This window comes from Ranitomeya imitator, chromosome 6 (assembly GCF_032444005.1).
Source record: "Ranitomeya imitator isolate aRanImi1 chromosome 6, aRanImi1.pri, whole genome shotgun sequence".
In the NCBI taxonomy this organism is placed as follows: domain Eukaryota; kingdom Metazoa; phylum Chordata; class Amphibia; order Anura; family Dendrobatidae; genus Ranitomeya; species Ranitomeya imitator.
The window spans coordinates 304,998,204-305,017,844 of NC_091287.1; the positions used below are offsets into that span (position 1 = coordinate 304,998,204).

The 19,641-nt window shown below is 44.5% G+C and overlaps 1 protein-coding gene across 2 annotated transcripts in view; it reads left to right on the forward strand.

The window, feature by feature from the left end:
• LYRM4 (LYR motif containing 4) overlaps positions 1-19,641 on the forward strand; it is a 211,430-nt gene that overhangs the window by 23,401 nt on the left and 168,388 nt on the right. For both annotated transcript variants that reach the window (XM_069730710.1, XM_069730711.1), the window contains exons 2-3: positions 898-1,048; positions 16,729-16,849. In XM_069730710.1, coding sequence (XP_069586811.1) covers positions 963-1,048; positions 16,729-16,849 — 207 coding nt within the window. In that variant the 5' untranslated portion in view covers positions 898-962. The remainder of the gene's footprint in view (positions 1-897; positions 1,049-16,728; positions 16,850-19,641) is intronic.

Sequence of the window (19,641 nt, forward strand, 5' to 3'; positions counted from 1 at the left end):
GCTGCTGCATTTTCCACCCTAGGCTTATACTCGAGTCATTAAGTTTTCACAGTTTTTTTGTGGCAAAATTAGGGGTCTCGGCTTATACTCGGGTCGGCTTATTCTTGAGGATGTACGGTATATAGACATCGTGCTTGTTTTGTTTTGATTTTTTCGGGATCAGAAAAATGTGAAAAAATTCTTTGTTTGATGAAATGTGATGTAAGGCTGCTTTCACACATCAGTTTTTGCCATTAGTCACAATCTGTCGAATGTTTGAAAAAAAAACGGATCCGTTGCAGATTGTACAAAAAACTGATGCGACGGATCCATTTTTTCGCTGGATCCGACTAGCCGATCCAGCTAATTGGATCCTAAAAAAAAATCGGAGCATGCTCAGTTAAAAAAAACGGAATCCGTCGCCATAGGCTTCCCTACCAGCAAACGACAGACGGCACCGGATCCGTCGCTGTCTGTTTTTTTTTCGTTGAAAACAAAAAAAAGTTACTATGTCCTTTTTCTCCAGCCACCGGGTAAACAATTTTCAACGGATCCAGCGAATGACTGATGAAACATGAGGCCATCCATCGCTAATACAAGTCTATGAGAAAACGTAATGTTTTGTAAGAGATCCCCGCTCCAACCCTCCCTCTCCCGTCTAACAATTAAATCCTGGCGTCAAATGGATTATAGCAGATTTATCATATCGATCAGATTCTGAAAAAATCAGAAGCCATTGTAATGAGGCGGCATCTGACCTTTAGGCCAGTTTCACGCAAGCTTTATATGGGAACCTTTTCTACCCTGTTATAAATATACATAGTACTGACTCTGATGGAGGCTTTTGTAGATGTTTTATTTAAATCTTCATTTCATATTCACTCATTTAAGATTTATCATTTTTTTTTCCCTGCGCAGAAAATCCTCTCTGATCGTATGTCAGAATTTCTGTGACAAAAACCCTTGTATCATTTGAAGAAAAAATGGCATCTTCAAGTCGGACGCAAGTGTTAAATCTTTACAAGGTGTTATTAAGAGAAAGCCAGAAGTTCAATTCCTACAACTACAGGTAAAGGAGAATGATGATGTGTCCTGTGAGAAATACTTTTACTGCAAGCAATATAAATATCAAATGATAAGAATACCATGCAACGATATCAGGAAATATTATTAACAGTACCAATTTCAAATGTTAGGAATACTGCACAATGGCATTATGCTTACCTAGATTCTAGGGGATGGTCAGCAAAGGAAGCACAGCAACAAAAGTGTATTAAAAGATATGGTTTTATATCCTGGATCAAGTGAACAGTCTATAAGGGCTAATTTCTGGAAGGTAATCTGTCAGTAGGATCATCCCTCAGCCATCTATATGGCACGCAGGTCATAGGATGCTCAATAAAGTGACACCTGGATATCTGCAGTTATTTTTTGTTTAAAGGGAAGCTGTCAGGTCCCCCATGCCCTCCACCCCAGCAGCATTCACTTCTGAGTAAATTCCCTGCCTAACCAGCCCTGTTTAATGTTTTTTTTCTGGTCAAATGAGGTTTAAAAAAAGCATTTATATTTCCCCCGTTTGCTTTGCTAATGAGAGCTTTGACTAGTTCCCCAGACTAGTCCGCCCTTTTTTCATGTTATCACACCTCCGTGGGCGTGGTAATGTAATTTACAGGAGCTGCTTCAGAGGCGCTCACTGCGCATGCCCGGAAGCCATCTTATGAACTCCCAGACATGCGCAGTGCGCGCCTCGGAAGCGTACACCAAAATAAGCGGCGCGCACGTGCCAGATTTGCATGAGCGGCAATGACACAGCTTCTGCAAATTATTTTATCAAACATGGAAAAAGGGTCAACTAGTCTGAGGAACTAACGCCCCGTTGCTAGTCAAAGCCCTCATTAGCATAGGAAACAAGGACATTATAAATGCTTTTTTTTCAACCTCGTTTGTGCAGAAAAGCATTATACTGGGCTGGTTATTCAGGGAATTTACTCCTAAATGAGTGAATGCTGTTGGGTTAGGGGACAAGGGGGACCTGACAGGTTCCCTTGAAAATAATCTCTGGAGGCAGATTCTCATGCAGATCAGCGTTCGAACCATCGATCTTATTATCTCATTTATAATATAAGAAAAATGCGTATTTCTCTGGAATAACACATCGGATCACGGATATCAAGGTATCATTTTACTCAGGCCTCCAATGACCTGCATGCCTATATAGACAGCTTAGAAGGGTTGATCCTACTGATAGATTCCCTTTAATGTTACAGTCTTTTCCACAATATCATAGTTACCAAAAAAAGACCTCTCCCTACATACTCGGTCTCATCTGCAGTCATTATCTCACTGGTGTCTTAGTACCTCTTTGTTATGCCACATTGGTGTAGCCTTCTTTTCTTCTTGGAATGTCCTCTCCTTGGTGTGGCCTCCTCCTCCTTATTCATTGCTCCCTGGACTCCATTCCCCAGGAATGTTTTCCTCTAGAGAGATCTTCTAAGTCCGGGGTCACACTTGCGAGTGCAATGCGAGAAACCCGCGCATCAATACCTGGCACTGCCGCCGGCATTCGACACCGGAGCGTGCAACTGCATGTATTTCTATGCAGCTGAATGCTCCGTTCCCAAGAGCCGGCGGCAGTTCCTTGTATTGATGCAAGAGACTCGTGCGAGTGTTTCGCATTGCACTCGCAAATGTAACCCTGGCCTAAATCCCCTTCTCTCTGTGGACCCCGTCCTGAATGCCAGTACTTCCAATCTCTCCCCACTCCCCCCGTGCCTCAATTGGATCTTTTATACCCCTTTTTCAGACTCCAGCGATGCAAAACCTGGAGATGTTATGATTAAAGCCCTATGCAAAAGATCATAATATCGCCTCTTCTCCTAGTTTGCATTTTAAACTACCTCTGGATTATTCTTTTGGCTGAAAAATAAAAAAGTTATGGCTATGGAAAGAAGGGAAGCAAAAACGGAAAATTGCTAGGTTGTGAAGGGGTTAAGGACTAACATGTACCAATATGTATGTGTAAAAATGTACATACATTATATGCTGAATCATTAATTTTATGCATTAATTTCAGTGTCGATTTACATATTGATGGAAGGGCACAGATTATTCTTATGGAGTAAATTCTCCTAAGCCCTCATGATGACAAAGAGCTCTTCTATAAAGAGACCCCCTGCAGCTCCTGAGGGTTTCATGTCTCCAAGTGTCTTGTCCCTTTGCCCTTCTGCAGCTTTTGTGATTCCCCTCTGACCCATAAACCCATTAAATTGCTGTCTCCTGGTTTATCCATCTGATGCTAGTAATTCAGGCGGATCCCTATCACCAGCGCCTGGTTATTGTGTTCCACATAAGATCCATCTGCTTCTCTCTGTCTTTAGCTCACTGCCATTTTCCAGTGATGTTTGAACCATTTTATTACCCCCCATATTTGTGTTGGTTACAGATTCAATGAATTATCTGTTTTTCAATTTCCTACAGAATACTTGTAATGTTTCCAACAGTTTCAGGAGACATATTTTACTATCCCTTTTATGGATACTATTCCCTTTCTCAATGATCAACATTGGATTGTCTTTCGTTCTAGGTTTTATTGGACCTACAGCTATAATGTGGCATCACTTTTTGACTGAGATGGAAATGCTTAGAGATAATCTATCAATTTGATGTAACTTTACAAATTAGGAAGTAGTAAAATAATTATTTTATAGAGAACCGGTCATGTCCATTAACACTGTTAACCTGCAGATATGGGGTTAATCTACAAGTTAATAGCATTATGAAGTTGCCTGTCATCAGATGATCACCCGGTCATTGGTAAAGACAGCAATTTAACACCTCTAGCCGTTTTCATATTGGCACATGTTTTCTCAACTTACCAGGAGACCTTGAAAAAGTGTGTGTACATGCGAAACAGCTGTAGGTCATCTTGGAATACTACTTCTCCCATGCACCTGATAGTTATGAATAAGAAAAGAATTGGAATGGTCCGTGCCATGGATTATACTGTTATTAGTGGGAGGAAATGTCTCAGACGGTTACTTGCCCCCATATTGTCAATATAGAGCAGCAGTAATCTAAAATAATAACCCTGAGATTGTCACACCGGACAGTGATCATTCTACCGTTTGTGTGACTCCCATTGTGTGGCCTCCTCTCCATTCATTCTATACCAGAAGCCACCTCAGAAGACAAAACGGGATGGCGGAAACTTGTCCAGGAGATAAGTGTAAGGGTACGTGCCCACGATCAGAAACTGCTGACGGTTTTTATGCAGCGTCAAATACGCAGCAGCCAGATGTTACAGCGTAGTGGATGGGATTTCTAGAAATTCCATGTCTACTATGTGTGCATAGTCGCCTGCGGCTCAGCTGCGGGGACGGACATGCGGCGCGTCTCTCCAGACCGCAGCATGTCAATTTCACTTGCAGCGACGCTAGTGTCCACAACAGAAATTACATCAATACAAGGTTTTGGACGTGGTCAATCCGCACGGTTCAGTGAACACATGAGGATTTTCACCTGCGTTCATTAGATGGTAGCGCTTTGGTCGCAGCGAACATGTTCTTCGTCAAAAGCGCTGCTACTTCCGGATCATGGTTACCCGGCCTAAAGAAGCTGCTTACAAAAAGCAGGTTTTGCTGGGTTTTTATTTTCTCTTGTGCATGATGGTAAAGTTTAGTGCCTCCTCCCCCCAAAAAAATCATGATGTGACTTCCTTAGGGTTTTTGCACCAAAAACACAGCAAAACCTGAAACTTGCACTTTTTGCTGCATTTTTGCACTTACTCATTTCTATCTATGGGTGATAAAATGCTGCAAAAACGCTGAAAGAATTGACCTGCTGCAGTTTCCAAAAATGCAGTAGTTTTCCAGATCAGTCAGGAAATAAAATACAATCTGTGTGTATGAAATTTCTGAAATCTTATATCCTATGCTGATATTGTAAAACGCAGCTTAAAATTTGCATTAAAAAACGGCGCAAAAGCGCAATGTGTGAACATGACCTTAGGAGCTACTTTCTGTTCTATGTAAAGAATGCTCCCCAACTCCTCTTCCTCTAGTTGATTGATCGCTGTAGTGTCTGACCAGGACTCCAGCCATTATTCAAGTCCAGAAAAAGAAGTTTTGCACAGTCAAAAAATGCTGACAAGTTTACTTAAACCTCTTAACGTAAAATCAGGTATATTCACATGATTGTGGGGGTGATCGCGTGTTGAGTGGGCTCCGGAGCTGGGCTTTTTCCATAGTAAAAACAATAAATAAATGCCCTGCAGTAAGTGAATAAATACTAGTAATGCATGTAACACACATAAGGTACTTACGGTAGTTGACACCATGGTGATCAATAAAGGATGTCAAGAACGCTAGTCTCCACTGCGTATTTTCCCTGATAGCCAGTCATTAGATGGTTCACTAAACACATGCAGATTTACCTGCCTGATTAGACAGTTTGGACGAAGCAAATATACGCTGCTATATCCTGATCGTGGGCACGTGGCCTGATACTTATATATTGGTAAGTGTAAAAAAAAAACTCTTGTCCCTGATACATTTTTGAAAATAAAGTTAAACTAGACAACCCATCAAATTCAAAATACTGTATTTTCTGGCGTATAAGACGACTTTTTAACCCCTAAAAATTTTCCCAAAAATCGGGGGTCGTCTAATACACCAGGTACGGGTGTACGGAGCAATCCTGGATGGTTCCCAGGGTCTGAAGGAGAGGAAACGCTCCTTCAGGCCCTGGGATCCATATTCATGTAAAGAATAAAAATAAAAAATATGGATATACTCACCCCTCCGACGGAGCGTCTCCCTCCGTTCCTAAGAATGCAGTGAGTGAAGGACCTTCGATGACGTCGTGGTCACGTGAGCGGTCATCTGACATCGAAGGTCCTTCACTCACTGCATTCTTAGGAACGGAGGCAGACGCTTGCAGCGCTGAGAGCCAGGGTCCGTCAGAGAGGTGAGTATATCCATATTTTTTATTTTTTATTTTTATTCTTTATTTTTTTTACATGAATATGGATCCCAGGGCCTGAAGGAGAGTCTCCTCTCCTCCAGACCCTGGGAACCACACGCCGTATAAGATGACTGGGCGTATAAGATGACCCCCGTCTTATATAGCGGGTATATCCCAAATTCGATATTTTATATGGAAAAGTTATGGGTCATCTTATACGCCCAGTCGTCTTATACACCAGAAAATACGGTATTTAGAATGAAAATGTGATTAGTTAAAAAAAACAACTTTTTTTTAAGCTAAAACATGATGGAAATTACCCAATAATTTATATGTACCCTTTTCAAAAATTGCAAAGCAGGCACACTGCCACCTCTCGACTGACCTCTCCCGTTAATGAGTTAAGGTACCGTCACACTTAGCGACGCTGCAGCGATACCGACAACGATCCGGATCGCTGCAGCGTCGCTGTTTGGTCGCTGGAGAGCTGTCACACAGACCGCTCTCCAGCGACCAACGATGCCGGTAACCAGGGTAAACATCGGGTAACTAAGCGCAGGGCCGCGCTTAGTAACCCGATGTTTACCCTGGTTACCATCCTAAAAGTAAAAAAAAACAAACACTACATACTTACCTACAGCCGTCTGTCCTCCAGCGCTGTGCTCTGCACTCCTCCTGTACTGTCTGTGTGAGCACAGCGGCCGGAAAGCAGAGCGGTGACGTCACCGCTCTGCTTTCCAGCTGACCGACGCTCACACAGACAGTACAGGAGGAGTGCAGAGCACAGCGCTGGAGGACAGACGGCTGTAGGTAAGTATGTAGTGTTTGTTTGTTTTTTTCTTTTAGGATGGTAACCAGGGTAAACATCGGGTTACTAAGCGCGGCCCTGCGCTTAGTTACCCGATGTTTACCCTGGTTACCAGTGAAGACATCGCTGAATCGGTGTCACACGCCGATTCAGCGATGTCTACGGGGAGTCCAGCGACCAAATAAAGTTCTGGACTTTCTTCCCCGACCAGCGACAGCACAGCAGGGGCCTGATCGCTGCTGCCTGTCACACTGGACGATATCGCTAGCGAGGACGCTGCAACGTCACGGATCGCTAGCAATATCGTCTAGTGTGACAGTACCTTTAGATGTCGGTCCTAGCTATGTTAGAGATGGGAATAACCATTGCCAACTGCTTTGTGTATACAGCATCTTTGTATGACAAAGGGTATCCATGGTAACAGACAACAAGCAAACTGTATAGTCTGATTCTGAAGTTTTAATCCCTTTTGTCCGACCCCCTACAAATTGTAAATGAGCAAAATGGAAGGAAGTTGGGGTCTGTTAACAGTGCAAGATTGTCATTGACAAGAGTTCCTAGAAATGTTCATTCACAAAAATCATGCAGTCTATAAAGTCTATTGATCACCCACCCAATGAATGAGCGTTTCGCTTGTTCATTATGTGAAATGATCTAGTGCTGCATAAAAGATCATCATTGTCGGCAGCACTTTGCCCTGTGTAAACAGAACTTGTGCTGCCGAGAATAATAGCAGTCTATTTATATGGCAGTCTAGTGTGCATCTAAAGCCAGGTCACGCTGTGTAAAGAAGCTATTAAATGACCGCAAACAAGTAGCTGATCATTTAGTGCCAATGGTCGTCACATATCGATGGACCTTAAAGACGTTGTTCGAGTTTGTGACGACTTTCGAATAGTCATAGTACACAAGCCACACACTGTCAGGATTCACTGATGCCGGCCCAACGAGGCATTCATGTGACCGCATACTCCCAGGCACATTTCCGTTAGTCGTGTGCGGCTTTCACTTGTATTGATCAAAGCCGTGTACGTCTAGTCGGACTGTGGCCGGAAGTATGCATATTGTACACTTGCGATCACATGACCACCCGCTGCTGGATCCAGAGAATCCTGGTAGCACATGCAGTGCACGATGTGAGGTTCAAGAGTCTGCAGTCACATAGAATAACTGTAGATTTTCTTCACAAACCTGGAAAGACTACTGGATGATATTGCATAGGGTTTCAGCCTAGTCTGTAACAGTGGAGATACGAAGGTCTACACCGGAGCTATAAACCTGAAATGGTAGATTATTATTTTTATACAAGTGGATAAAAAAAAAAATAAGCAAACGTAAATCCACCCTCTAAAGCTGCCATGCTCCTAACTATTACAGTAGAACCGAGAAGTTGTCCTTCCATTTTCCTTGTTTTGAGAGCTCCTGGAACATGAGGTTCCCAATATGTTGTTTACTTGAGAAAATGCCAAAATCCTAAAAAAAGATAAAAAAATTTTGAAGGCTTGATGATATCCTGATGGACCATAAAGAAGATGAGCGGGGTTATTATAAACTGCTGATTTAGCGGAAGTGGTGTATCACTGGAGATGGGTGTTGTATAGGACACATATTTTCTGACCATTTTGGCAGCTCAGCAAAGTGATAAACATAGTTTGATTAGAGGAGAAGGTTATGGCTCTGGATACGTGATGGCGCCAAGATAATGATAATTCTCAATATCAGCCATAATTATTTTCCTTCCTCGCTGAACATAACGCAAACACGATACCCTTTATCCTTTTTGTATTGAAAGCTAAACATTTCATCTTTACCGGGAACAATAAAACTCATCCTAAGGTGCCAGCTGTTTAATGAGTGCACTTCCATATTTAATAAATTCTATTAACAATACACACCCAAGTCACATTCTAGGTGAACGGGCCCTAATTAAAAGCACACACCATCTGCTGGTGCATGGCAGCAGGGTGGCACACCACAGCCAGCGTGCTCCCTGGGACTGGAGATGTATTATGCATGAGCCGTGTCTGGAAAATGTCAGTGATCCCATAGAAGACATCCTGGAAGCTGCTTAGCTCCATCTAATGGGCTCATCTGTCATTAATCCCCTTTTTGAAAATAAATGGCAAAAATCATTTTCTTTTATGCAATATCAACACACGGGATTAACCGTCATTAGGCAAAGTAAACCGGTCACAAAATGGGATTTTTTTATTTTTTTTCCCTTTAGGCTTTTTTCTATGTTTTATTTTAGCTGTTGGATACCATTGGCAGTTGTATTTTATGGCAATGCAGCATCAAATGGAATAACATGCGTTAGTTACTTTTATTTGTCACAGTGTAACGCTTTTTGAGCAGTTTTATACGCTTGCAGGGGATTGTTTTAGTTTGAGGAAAAAAATATAATTTATTAATAATTCATAAAAAAAAAAAATTGATGCCTTTGGCTGCTATATTGAATAATTTAGGAGTAAAAAAAATGTTTAAAAACCTATCAATAATGTAATAATGGAAAATATTTAATGTGTGGAGTGCCCCTCCTCTCCTTGCCCCTTCTGATTCTTCCTTTCCTGTTCCTAATCTCATAGGAGCCCTTAGAGGGAACCTGTCAGTCTTTTCATGTTTAGAGAAAGGAAATGTGGATCCAGCTCCAGGAATAAAATGTAAAAAACTTTATTCACATTAAAATGCTGCTGAGACATGACCGGCATAGTGGGTAGAGGAGAGCAACCAGCACCCGACTGGATGCGTTTCGAGCAACAAATGTGCCCTTAGTCCTCACTGAGGACTAAGGGCACATTTGTTGCTCGAAACGTGTCCAGTCGGGTGCTGGTTGCTCTCGTTTACCCACTATGTAAACCCAAGCGCCTTTTTCCTGCACTGCTGTAGTTGATTGACAGGTCTTTTCCATGTGTGCACATAGGGATAGACCGGCCCAGGGCGGCACCAGACTTGTCTTATCTCTGCCCATTGTTCCTGGATCTACAAACTTTGTTTTCTCTGAAACGCTGGTGTACGTCTTAGGGTACTGTCACACAGTGGCATTTTGATCGCTACGACGGCACGATTTGTGACGTTCCAGCAATCTCGCGGTGTCTGACACGCTCCTGCGATCAGGGACCCCGCTGAGAATCGTACGCCGTAGCAGATCGTTTGAAACTTTCTTTCGTCGTCTAGTGTCCCGCTGTGGCGGCTGTTATGGCTGGCAATCAGGCAACACAGCGTGCAGTAATCAGCGCACATACAGAGATCTGGCAATAACCAAAAACAATAGGACGAGCTCTGAGACGTGGAATCTCTGTAGACTGCAGTACCTGATCTATCCTCACACAACTATAAGCAGCAGTGGATTGCGCCTATAACTACCTATGCAATTCGACACTGCCTGAGGAGCTGACTAGCCTGAAGATAGAAATACAAGCCTGACTTACCTCAGAGAAATACCCCAAAGGAATAGGCAGCCCCCCACATATAATGACTGTTAGCAAGATGAAAAGACAAACGTAGGAATGAAATAGATTCAGCAAAGTGAGGCCCGATATTCTAGACAGAGCGAGGATAGCAAAGAGAACTATGCAGTCTACAAAAAACCCTAAAACGAAAACCACGCAAAGGGGCAAAAAGACCCACCGTGCCGAACTAACAGCACGGCGGTGCACCCCTTTGCTTCTCAGAGCTTCCAGCAAAAGTTAATAGCAAGCTGGACAGAAAAAACAGAAAACAAACTAGAAGCACTTATCTAGCAGAGCAGCAGGCCCAAGGAAAGATGCAGTAGCTCAGATCCAACACTGGAACATTGACAAGGAGCAAGGAAGACAGACTCAGGTGGAGCTAAATAGCAAGGCAGCCAACGAGCTCACCAAAACACCTGAGGGAGGAAGCCCAGAGACTGCAATACCACTTGTGACCACAGAAGTGAACTCAGCCACAGAATTCACAACAGTACCCCCCCCCTTGAGGAGGGGTCACCGAACCCTCACCAGAACCCCCAGGCCGACCAGGATGAGCCACATGAAAGGCACGAACAAGATCTGGGGCATGGACATCAGAGGCAAAAACCCAGGAATTATCTTCCTGAGCATAACCCTTCCATTTGACCAGATACTGGAGTTTCCGTCTAGAGACACGAGAATCCAAAATCTTCTCCACAATATACTCCAATTCCCCCTCCACCAAAACAGGGGCAGGAGGCTCCACAGATGGAACCATAGGTGCCACGTATCTCCTCAACAACGACCTATGGAATACATTATGTATGGAAAAGGAGTCTGGGAGGGTCAGACGAAAAGACACCGGATTGAGAATCTCAGAAATCCTATACGGACCAATAAAACGAGGTTTAAATTTAGGAGAGGAAACCTTCATAGGAATATGACGAGAAGATAACCAAACCAGATCCCCAACACGAAGTCGGGGTCCCACACTGCGTCTGCGATTAGCGAAAAGCTGAGCCTTCTCCTGGGACAAGGTCAAATTGTCCACCACCTGAGTCCAGATCTGCTGCAACCTGTCCACCACAGAATCCACACCAGGACAGTCCGAAGACTCAACCTGTCCTGAAGAGAAACGAGGATGGAACCCAGAATTGCAGAAAAATGGAGAGACCAAGGTAGCCGAGCTGGCCCGATTATTAAGGGCGAACTCAGCCAACGGCAAAAATGACACCCAATCATCCTGGTCAGCGGAAACAAAACATCTCAGATATGTTTCCAAGGTCTGATTGGTTCGTTCGGTCTGGCCATTAGTCTGAGGATGGAAGGCCGAGGAGAAAGATAGGTCAATGCCCATCCTACCACAAAAGGCTCGCCAGAACCTCGAGACAAACTGGGAACCTCTGTCAGAAACAATATTCTCAGGAATGCCATGTAAACGAACCACATGCTGGAAGAACAAAGGCACCAAATCAGAGGAGGAAGGCAATTTAACCAAGGGCACCAGATGGACCATTTTAGAAAAGCGATCACAGACCACCCAAATGACCGACATTTTTTGAGAAACGGGAAGGTCAGAAATGAAATCCATCGAAATATGTGTCCAAGGCCTCTTCGGGACCGGCAAGGGCAAAAGCAACCCACTGGCACGTGAACAGCAGGGCTTAGCCCTAGCACAAATTCCACAGGACTGCACAAAAGCACGCACATCCCGTGACAGAGATGGCCACCAGAAGGATCTAGCAACCAACTCCCTGGTACCAAAGATTCCTGGATGACCGGCCAGCACCGAACCTCTCTGTGACAAAACCGCCCCTGCACCAATCTCAGAAGCATCAACCTCGACCTGGAACGGAAGAGAAACATCAGGTTGACACAACACAGGGGCACAGCAAAAACGACGCTTCAACTCCTGAAAAGCTTCCACGGCAGCAGAAGACCAATTAACCAAATCAGCACCCTTCTTGGTCAAATCGGTCAATGGTCTGGCAATGCTAGAAAAATTACAGATGAAGCGACGATAAAAATTAGCAAAGCCCAGGAATTTCTGCAGACTTTTTAGAGATGTCGGCTGAGTCCAATCCTGGATGGCCTGAACCTTAACCGGATCCATCTCGATAGTAGAAGGGGAAAAGATGAACCCCAAAAATGAAACTTTCTGCACACCGAAGAGACACTTTGATCCCTTCACGAACAAGGAATTAGCACGCAGTACCTGGAAAACCATTCTGACTTGCTTCACATGAGACTCCCAATCATCTGAGAAGATCAAAATGTCATCCAAGTAAACAATCAAGAATTTATCCAGATACTCACGGAAAATGTCATGCATAAAAGACTGAAAAACAGATGGAGCATTGGCAAGTCCGAACGGCATCACCAGATACTCAAAATGACCCTCGGGCGTATTAAATGCCGTTTTCCATTCATCTCCCTGCCTGATTCTCACCAGATTATACGCACCACGAAGATCTATCTTGGTGAACCAACTAGCCCCCTTAATCCGAGCAAACAAGTCAGAAATCAATGGCAAGGGATACTGAAACTTAAGTGATCTTATTAAGAAGGCGGTAATCAATACACGGTCTTAGCGAACCATCCTTCTTGGCTACAAAAAAGAACCCTGCTCCCAATGGTGACGACGATGGGCGAATATGTCCCTTCTCCAGGGACTCCTTCACATAACTGCGCATAGCGGTGTGTTCAGGTACGGACAAATTAAATAAACGACCCTTAGGGAATTTACTACCAGGAATCAAATCGATAGCACAATCACAATTCCTATGCGGAGGTAGGGCATCAGACTTGGACTCTTCAAATACATCCTGAAAGTCCGACAAGAACTCTGGGATGTCAGAAGGAATGGATGACGAAATAGACAAAAATGGAACATCACCATGTACTCCCTGACAACCCCAGCTGGTTACCGACATAGAGTTCCAATCCAATACTGGATTATGGGTTTGTAGCCATGGCAACCCCAACACGACCACATCATGCAAATTATGCAGTACCAGAAAGCGAATAACTTCCTGATGTGCAGGAGCCATGCACATGGTCAGCTGGGCCCAGTACTGAGGCTTATTCTTGGCCAAAGGTGTAGCATCAATTCCTCTCAACGGAATAGGACACCGCAAAGGCTCCAAGAAAAATCCACAACGTTTAGCATAATCCAAATCCATCAGATTCAGGGCAGCGCCTGAATCCACAAATGCCATGACAGAATACGATGACAAAGAGCACATTAAGGTAATGGACAAAAGGAATTTGGACTGTACAGTACCAATAACGGCAGAGCTATCGAACCGCCTAGTGCGTTTAGGACAATTAGAAATAGCATGAGTAGAATCACCACAATAGAAACACAGTCTGTTCAGACGTCTGTGTTCTTGCCGTTCTACTTTAGTCATAGTCCTGTCGCACTGCATAGGCTCAGGTTTACTCTCAGACAATACCGCCAGATGGTGCACAGATTTACGCTCGCGCAAGCGACGACCGATCTGAATGGCCAAGGACATAGACTCATTCAAACCAGCAGGCATAGGAAATCCCACCATTACATCCTTAAGAGCTTCAGAGAGACCCTTTCTGAACAAAGCCGCTAGTGCAGATTCATTCCACAGAGTGAGTACTGACCACTTTCTAAATTTCTGACAATATACTTCTACATCATCCTGACCCTGGCATAAAGCCAGCAGATTTTTCTCAGCCTGATCCACTGAATTAGGCTCATCGTAAAGCAATCCCAGCGCCTGGAAAAATGCATCAACATTACTCAATGCAGAATCTCCTGGTGCAAGAGAAAACGCCCAGTCCTGTGGGTCGCCGCGCAAAAAAGAAATAATAATCAAAACCTGTTGAATAGGATTACCAGAAGAATGAGGTTTCAAGGCCAAAAATAGCTTACAATTATTTCTGAAGCTCAGGAACTTAGTTCTGTCACCAAAAAACAAATCAGGAATCGGAATTCTTGGTTCTAGCATCGATTTCTGATCAATAGTATCTTGAATCTTTTGTACATTTACAACGAGATTATCCATTGAGGAGCACAGAGCCTGAATATCCATGTCCACAGCTGTGTCCTGAAGCACCCTAATGTCTAGGGGAAAAAAAAGACTGAAGACAGAGCTAAGAAAAAAAAATGATGTCAGGATTTCTTTTTTCCCTCTATTGGGAATCATTGGTGTGGCTCCTTGTACTGTTATGGCTGGCAATCAGGCAACACAGCGTGCAGTAATCAGCGCACATACAGAGATCTGGCAATAACCAAAAACAATAGGACGAGCTCTGAGACGTGGAATCTCTGTAGACTGCAGTACCTGATCTATCCTCACACAACTATAAGCAGCAGTGGATTGCGCCTATAACTACCTATGCAACTCGACACTGCCTGAGGAGCTGACTAGCCTGAAGATAGAAATACAAGCCTGACTTACCTCAGAGAAATACCCCAAAGGAATAGGCAGCCCCCCACATATAATGACTGTTAGCAAGATGAAAAGACAAACGTAGGAATGAAATAGATTCAGCAAAGTGAGGCCCGATATTCTAGACAGAGCGAGGATAGCAAAGAGAACTATGCAGTCTACAAAAAACCCTAAAACGAAAACCACGCAAAGGGGCAAAAAGACCCACCGTGCCGAACTAACAGCACGGCGGTGCACCCCTTTGCTTCTCAGAGCTTCCAGCAAAAGTTAATAGCAAGCTGGACAGAAAAAACAGAAAACAAACTAGAAGCACTTATCTAGCAGAGCAGCAGGCCCAAGGAAAGATGCAGTAGCTCAGATCCAACACTGGAACATTGACAAGGAGCAAGGAAGACAGACTCAGGTGGAGCTAAATAGCAAGGCAGCCAACGAGCTCACCAAAACACCTGAGGGAGGAAGCCCAGAGACTGCAATACCACTTGTGACCACAGAAGTGAACTCAGCCACAGAATTCACAACAGGCGGCATGATCGCATGGTGTAACAAAGGTGTGCATGATATTGTATACGATGTGCGCATAGTAACCAACGGCTTCTACATCGCACATACGTCATGAAATTATCGCTCCAGCGTCGTGCATTTCAAAGTGTGACAGCAGTCTACGACGCTGGAGCGATATTGTTACGATGCTGGAGCGTCACGGATCGTGCCGTCGTAGTGATCAAAATGCCACTGTGTGACGGTACCCTTAGAAACTTGAATGGCAGACCATTCGAGATACGTGAGAAACCAAGAGTATGCTGAACATGGATCGAGAAGGATGGATATGGGACTGAAAGTTGTGAAATAAAACACCTTTATTTAACAGTAGGTGGTAATTATTGGCACTGTGTGCAAAGAGTGACGTCCCTAACGAAGGACTCAGTTCCGAAACGCGCGTCGGGGTGTGCGCGCACATGAACCGAGTACCAGTACTACACTACCATCAGGTAACCCTAGATGCTATCCACATTCCTTCTCCCTATACAGCCTTTTGTAGATCATATTCTCTTGTATTATAACATTTATTCTGGGAGAGGTGTCATGCACAAGCACATATCCTATAGTGGAATACTGCCACCTCCACATATATAAAAATATATGGTTAAATTAAAGGGATTACCAGTTCTATGTATTTCAACTGTTCAGCGTGCTCTTTTGGTTTCTCTTCGCCAGACATGTCTGTGTTAGTGGATAAGTGTACTCCTCAATATATAAGGCTGCTTTCACACTGCATTTTTGCCCACCTTCGTTGGTCCCGTCGGGGCTTGTGTCCAGACCCCTCGCAAACCAGAATTTGGGTGTATGCGTCAACATTTGCTCTGACGTACCTGTTGGAGGCGGATACTCAGACGCTGAGTGTCCACCTCTAGTAGGTGTTTACGCCCGAAAATGATGCAAGTCAGAGGTCACATTGACTTTATTAGCACCATTGTAGTCAATGGCCCCATCGGTGGATACGCCCAAAGCCCATTTTGTGGGGGGTTCGGATGCAAGCCTGGAGTCTCTAATGTGGGCAAAAACACAAGGTGAAAGGAGCCTAAGCTCATGGTGTTTGAGAACTCTGCTGCATTGTGCTGTGCCTCTGGTCTCATAATATAGATAATGAACATGAAAATGACAACTCAGGGGGAAAAAAGTCACTAAACAGGTTGATATTGTTCAGTTATTACTGCCATTGCCAGATGCATTTCTAATAGGAATAACAGAGGAACAGCATGATACGGCAATCTAATTTTTTTCATTATTATTTTGTGGTGAATAGAGCTGGGTGGACACCTGGAAGTTCGGGTTCGGCTTTACTACTTCTGATCGGCGGTAAAATCACCGCCGCACAGATAGCCGCAGTCCTCACGCTGTCAAAAGATAGCGTGTGCCCACTGCTGTGATTGGAGGCAGTTGGTTATCAAAAATACAGGGGAAACCATTGAGGGCAAGATCCATTGACATTAGTGGACAGCCCTGGACCAATCACATTACAATAAAGCAATCCTGTTTTTCGCACACATCTTTGATTTAGGAAATCTCTGCTTTTTTTTAATATACATGGTGATGGTGATATTGCCATTTACCGTTTTATTTCCAGAACATATGCCATCAGAAGAGTAAGAGATGCCTTCAGAGAGAAGAAGAATGTTGATGATTTCCATGAGATACAGTCTCTCATATACAGGGCCAAAGAAAACCTGGAGGTCATTCAGCGTCAGGTAAGACCAGTGGTATATGCCCATTCATATGTCATGTTGTCTGTCTTCCACCTTCAAAGAAGAGACTAGTTATTTCTGCTGTACCATATAGTTGTGGACATAAGTACAAAAAGAGACAAATGCTGGGCCATCAACCATCAGAGCAATAGTATGTACTCTTAGTTTTCAATTTGCTATACTTTGCTAATGCCTGGGTAAAGGCTACAGAGATGTAGAATTTTAATGGCTAAGCCAGCCCCATTCTCTCTATATGCTTCACTGTAACAGAAGAGGTCTGGCTTAGCTATTGTAATGCGCCAGTCAGGCGGTCCTCTTCTCACACAGCATTGGTCACACGGATACACATGGGACGTATACTGTCAAAAGTAAGCTGGTAGTCATGATGCAGAGGCTCTGCATCATTGACAGCAGGTTGATAGTGGAGCTTTAATAACCATAGTATATGAGTAAGTTGTATGTATACTACATGCTTCAACCTTGGAGTGTGGAACTGTAATGATGGTGGAAGCTCGTGGATTGCTTCCAGACCCCCAAGGGTTGAATGTGTTTATATACTTGTATGTGGTACAGGTAGAATATCCCCATGGGCTGCAGTTGGCTAGGAAAGAGCTGTAGTACCAACCCATATGGGAGGGGGATTGAGTGTTAAGGTACCGTCACATTTAGCGACGCTGCAGCGATCTAGACAATGATGCCGATCGCTGCAGCGTCGCTGTGTGGTCGCTGGCGAGCTGTCACACAGACAGCTCTCCAGCGACCAACGATGCCGAAGTCCCCGGGTAACCAGGGTAAACATCGGGTTACTAAGCGCAGGGCCGCGCTTAGTAACCCAATGTTTACCCTGGTTACCAGTGTAAATGTAAAAAAAACCAAACACTACATACTTATATTACGGTGTCTGTCGCGTCCCCCGGCGTTCTGCTTCCCTGCACTGTGTAAGCGCCAGCCGTAAAGCAGAGCGGTGACGTCACCGCTGTGCTCTGCTTTATGGCCAGCCGGCGCTGACACAGTGCAGGGAAACAGAACGCCGGGGGACGCGACAGACACCGGAATGTAAGTATGTAGTGTTTGTTTTTTTTACATTTACAAAAAGTTCTGGCCTTTCTGCTCCGACCAACGATGTCACAGCAGGATCCAGATCGCTGCTGCGTGTCAAACACAACGATATCGCTAGCCAGGACGCTGCAACGTCACGGATCGCTAGCGATATCGTTATGTTGTTCAGTGTGAAGGTACCTTTAGAGACAGAGGCAGGAAGTGTAATTTCAGTCTATGCTAAAGCAGGAGTGCATATACAGCAGGGGTAACAGACTGCTAAGGGAAAATGTGAGCTCAATATTCTGCCTTAAATATCTTTCATTCGAGTTCGTCTAATGGCCAAAGACAACCTCGAGATGGACATCGGGGGCCAGGGGCATACACAGCTTGCAAAGCTAGATAGAAAGATGGACTCAGACTACATGTGGCAGAAGGTATCACAATCCAGAAATGCTGATAGAGGTGAGGAAAATTCCCAAGGGCTAGGAAACCCAGGAAGGGGGATATGCCGCTTATCCCGAGAACCAGGGCTAAAGTTGTATCCGCTACCTGCGGGAAAATGACAACCCGTTGGACCTTAGCCTTTATACCTGATGGTAAATATTGTACAAACTGCAATTCTCTCAGTAAAAGTTTGGTTTTTATGAACCACTTGGACGGTTTGCTGCCCTGGTCCCAGAAGAGGGATTCCTTGACTCAGAAGAGGCCTGCTGGCCACAAGTAAGTGGAGATCACCACATACACAACAGCATACCAGGACTGAGACGCCACTTGTCTGTAGGATGCCAGAGTGAGTGGGGACCAGAGCTCGCCCACGACTACCTAATTTGGGCATCTTACATAACCTCTCATCTGCAGCAATGTGGTGGTCTTCAAACGCCTATCCTAAATTTCATTATATATTGTGTGCAGAAGAAGAGAATTTTCTATCTGCTGGTGGACTGCAATGGCTTACACGAACACAGACTTTTATATTAGAGTTGTTATAATCAATGCCATCAGGTGAACAGCATTTTGCCCCCACCCCTACATACCATGCAATATCACCCTATGGGCGCTTGTCTTCTTTCTTACTTTCCATATAGGTGATCTTGGCACATTAAGCACGAAGGTGCAAATTTGTCCAGTCTAAATGATATGGTACAGTTAGTTTTAAGTAACATCATTGCTGACCTCCACCATCGGTCATGGCTAAACATCTGTCATAGACTGATTGCTTAAAGGGAGAAAAATATGCCATATTGAGTACATCTGACAGTAAGGGGGGCAGGGTCATGATTTAGCAGATGCAAAGTGAGTAGTTGTGTGATACCTTGTTCACTCATCTGCACGAAAAAAGCTATTGATGAGCAGCGTTAAATGAAAACAGAGCTATTTCTCAAGCACATGTGCGGCACATCGTTGGAAGAAAGCCAAGTGTCAGTCTCAGAATTTTGCTGCAGATCCTAGACATTAAGGCTTCTTTCACACTAGCGTCGGGCCCGGCCCGTCGCAGTGCGTCGGGCCGAGGTTACCGACGCTAGCGTTGCCTCCGCCGCACAACGGGTGCAGCGGATGCTGCTTTTCAGCGCATCCCCTGCCCCATTGTGAGGTGCGGGGAGGTGGGGGAGGAGTTCCGGCCGCGCATGCGCGGTCGGAAAAGACGGTCCGTCGGCTGCAAAAAATGTTACATGGAACGTTTTTTGCAGCTGACGGTCGGCCGAAAAACGGCGCAACCGTCGCGCGACGGTTGCGACGTGTGGCAATCCGTCGCA